Raw genomic sequence first — 1,547 nt, 5'->3', positions numbered from 1 at the left:
GTTAAAAATCAATACAAATGTGTGACAGTATTGGTTCAGTTAAAAAAATTGCGTATCAAGGAACATGAAGTAGGCTGCGTTATCTCAGAAAGTCACTGGTCACACCGTGAGACTACACACTCCAGCACACTAGGTGGCACTATTCATCCCTAATTTCAAAAATAGTTCTGAGTTTAATGTGTAACGTATTTTATCCGTTTTAACATTGGATAAAAGACAAAATACATTTTTATTTCAACCTGAGAAAAAAATCCTTATTAACGAATTAACTCTGAAACCGATTACAAGAGTCACGTTTCCTGCGACCGCCGTCGTGTGACGTCTCCTTGTTTGTGTTTCCTCCCAAACCGTCAACGTGTTTCACGCTCACATGAGCTCCAGAACGTAAGTGGGCTCTATCAGTAGTTTCCAGCCATGTGCTGCAGCGATAATGACGACAGCACACACGCCGTGTTTACCCCCCAGGAAGAAGTGTTTACCCCAGTTAATGCAGCGTCACACTCATGTCTCAGCAGCAGCAGCAAGTGGCCCTGAACTCCCAGAGTTCTGTGCAGCGCTGCGCTCTCTGCTGCTCCGTGAAGAAGTGAAAATGATTCAGACAGAAAGCACAAAAACATCCCCGGGACACGTCTCGAATTGTTGCCTGTTGCTCTGCACAGTCACATGTTTCCTGCAGCCGTATTTTTATCAGTGTGGGATGAGGAAGCCAGAGATGCAGAGATAGAGGTGACACTTCAGTGACAGACGGACGAACGGACGGACAGCAGGAGGCAGCGCACATGACCGACGGGCGCACACAGCAGGACGGCCCTGTGCTGAGAATGAGGGAGACTTCCATAGAGCTGGAGGTAAGGCCGAGCTGGCATGTTGTTGTGGTGTTTACCACGTTGTCACGGTAACGGCTGATGTGGGCTCCAGTTGTTGGAAACTGGATCGCAGCCCACCAAGTTCATGGGAAATTATAGCAGTCCATTTATGAGGTTTTTAAATGGGGGGGGACAGGGGGGTCTGCAGTGTTGAACCGGGGGCTCAGAGCCAAACAGAACCAGATGATGGCGCTCAACTCGGCTCGACAAGTTCCGGGAACTTTGACAAACGTCCATGAAACATTGCGTCAATGGTTGCTACGGTGAATTTCCTGAAGTCATCACAAATACAACAACGTGATGAGAGCAAATCATTTAAAATAACGAAAAATAACAGTCAGTCATGTTGATATTAGTGGTTCTGAAACTATGGTTCATGTACTGCTGGTGGCACATGGACTCCTTTCTGTGGAAATCAAACTCTGATTAGGATAAAGTGAGTCAGTTTTTAAGGAAGTACAATTAAAAATCAGCGGGTTTTTTTTTCCATTTTGACACGAACTTAAAAAAAGCCCCGTCCCCCACTTTGAGAACCACTGATTCAGATTTTTTTTCACTCAGTTTTGTTATGTTTTGAGCTTGACTAACGTTCAGTCTCAGCTCTGATTCTAACCCCCCCTCGCTCCCCCCCTCCCCCCCAGGATCTCTCTGAGGACCTGGACCGCGCACCAGTCTACCTGG

At 46.7% G+C, this 1,547-nt stretch overlaps 1 protein-coding gene across 2 annotated transcripts in view; it reads left to right on the top strand.

Annotated features, from left to right (window-relative positions):
* Positions 1 to 474: 474 nt before the first annotated feature.
* Positions 475 to 1,547, top strand: part of kel (Kell metallo-endopeptidase (Kell blood group)) — an 8,286-nt gene continuing 7,213 nt past the window's right edge. The window contains exon 1 of one of the 2 annotated variants that reach the window (XM_025061708.1): positions 475 to 848. In XM_025061708.1, coding sequence (XP_024917476.1) covers positions 780 to 848 — 69 coding nt within the window. In that variant the 5' untranslated portion in view covers positions 475 to 779. The remainder of the gene's footprint in view (positions 849 to 1,547) is intronic. The other variant, XM_008322860.3, reaches the window with a different exon arrangement.

The sequence above is a fragment of the Cynoglossus semilaevis genome, chromosome 13, assembly GCF_000523025.1.
Source record: "Cynoglossus semilaevis isolate Cse_v1.0 chromosome 13, Cse_v1.0, whole genome shotgun sequence".
NCBI lineage: Eukaryota > Metazoa > Chordata > Actinopteri > Pleuronectiformes > Cynoglossidae > Cynoglossus > Cynoglossus semilaevis.
The sequence above is the reverse complement of the archived record's forward strand: the minus strand, read 5'-3'. Positions and strand labels throughout refer to the sequence as shown.